The 1,980-nt window shown below is 42.4% G+C and overlaps 1 protein-coding gene across 1 annotated transcript; it reads left to right on the top strand.

The window, feature by feature from the left end:
- Positions 1–398: 398 nt before the first annotated feature.
- LOC107527629 (olfactory receptor 5M5-like) lies at positions 399–1,337 on the top strand. Its single transcript, XM_016200407.2, has one exon. The coding sequence runs from the start codon at positions 399–401 to the stop codon at positions 1,335–1,337; it is 939 nt and encodes a 312-aa protein (XP_016055893.2).
- Positions 1,338–1,980: the final 643 nt, after the last annotated feature.

Below are 1,980 nucleotides of genomic sequence, written 5' to 3'. Positions count from 1 at the left end.
ATGTATCTATGTATACATATGAAAGAATGCAGACAAGAATTCTAAGCATTTCTAAATTTATATTATAGTATTTTCTTCTACAGATAAGTTATTTAGAGTTAAAAATTTTTTCAAAGTATCAGGATACTTAAATTTATAATATTATCTTTAGTTTCCAACTTAACTGCACAGTGTGATTACAAATACAACCTGAATGAAAGTCATTTGTTGAAAACTTTCAGACTTGCTTATGATATATCTGTTCATACCTAATTGCGGAAATGCTACTGAGATGACATAACTAAGGCCTTTTAAATCTTTTTACAATATTTAATCCGATACAGTATTCTGTGATGAAAAAAACCCTTTTATATCTCTCCTTAGATAATCAAACCAATGCCTCTCTTATGAGACAAAAAATGTCCAGAAGGAACTACACTGAAGTGACAGAATTTATTCTCTTGGGCCTAACAAGCCGCCCGGAGCTGCAAGTTGCTTTCTTCGTGGTGTTCCTTGTGGTCTACATAGTCACTGTGATAGGCAACGTGGGCATGATTGTGTTAATCAAACTCGATTCTCGGCTCCACACTCCCATGTACTTCTTTCTCTCAAGTCTGTCTGTTCTAGATCTGTGTTTCTCCACAAATGTCACTCCCAAAATGCTAGAGAATTTCTTCTCGGAAAAGAAGACCATCTCCTATGCAGGTTGCTTGGTGCAGTGCTATCTGGTCATCGCCGTGGTCCTCACAGAGCACTGCATGCTGGCGGTCATGGCATATGACCGCTACGTGGCTATCTGCACTCCACTGCTCTACGGCAGCAGGATGTCCAAGAGCGTCTGTGTCCGCCTGGTCATTGTCCCCTACGTCTACGGCTTCCTCCTTGGTGTGATGGAGACCTTGAGGACCTACAGCCTCTCCTTCTGCGGCGCTAATGAGATTAACCATTTCTATTGTGCCGATCCTCCCCTCATCAGGCTGGCGTGTTCCGACACCTACAGCAAGGAGCTGTCGATGTACATTGTCGCTGGCTACAGCAACGCGCAGTCCCTGCTGATCATCCTCACGTCCTACATGCTCATCCTTGTCGCCATCCTTAGGAGCCGATCTGCGGAAGGAAGGAAAAGAGCCTTCTCCACATGTGGCTCCCACCTGACTGTGGTCACAATCTTCTACGGAACCCTCCTCTGCATGCACTTGAGACGCCCCACAGAGGAGTCTGTGGAGCAGGGGAAAGTGGTGGCTGTGTTTTATGCCACGGTGATCCCCATGCTGAACCCCATGATCTACGGCCTCAGGAACAAAGATGTGAAACAGGCACTGAGAAGAGCGATGGGGAGGCAAAAATTGGGGAAATAAAAGTGCCCAACTGTCATTAAAAATATTTGTAGACATTGCAAGATATGATATTATTGGGTTAGACATCTCTTTTTAAGCTAGTTTTTCAGAATACATTTCTAACCTTTTGTGTCAGGTAGCTGATGAGATTAAAACTCTCAAAATCAGTGGTTGAAAATGGTAACATTTAGGGAATTCATTCACAATCCTGAATCGACTGGTGACATTTCTTAAAAAAAATAGTGGCTTGAACAAATCTGAATCTATTTGTTTCCTGTGTCTGTCAGATAAAAGAAGCCTGGAGGTTAGCAGTCTCCAATTTGGGTGTCAGCTTTATTAGGCTTGGTCTCTGAGTCCCTTACAGCTTGGTTTACTTTAGCGACAGCTTACATTCCTAAGGTCACTTTATGATGCACAATGGCTGCTCAGAAGCCAGCCCACATGTGCAAATAATCTTCAAATGTTCTAAATATTCCACACAACATGTTTTCTCATATGTCTTAGGCCAACTTAATCATATCTTCAAACCTCCCTGCAAGAGAGTTTAGGGAACTTTTATTCCAGGACTCTGTGTCAGGCGAAAACATGAGGGTTCTGCCATCACCTCCTTGGTGAATAGCAATCTACCCTCCACTTTTAAAAATTACCTCACTTTCACTTATTA

This window comes from Miniopterus natalensis, chromosome 11, assembly GCF_054644295.1.
Source record: "Miniopterus natalensis isolate mMinNat1 chromosome 11, mMinNat1.hap1, whole genome shotgun sequence".
Classification (NCBI taxonomy): domain Eukaryota; kingdom Metazoa; phylum Chordata; class Mammalia; order Chiroptera; family Miniopteridae; genus Miniopterus; species Miniopterus natalensis.
The sequence above is the reverse complement of the archived record's forward strand: the minus strand, read 5'-3'. Positions and strand labels throughout refer to the sequence as shown.

What these genes read in the sequence shown, in the direction of transcription:
- LOC107527629 (XM_016200407.2), top strand. Translation starts at nt 399, where the DNA reads ATGTCCAGAAGGAACTACACTGAAGTGACAGAATTTATTCTCTTGGGC.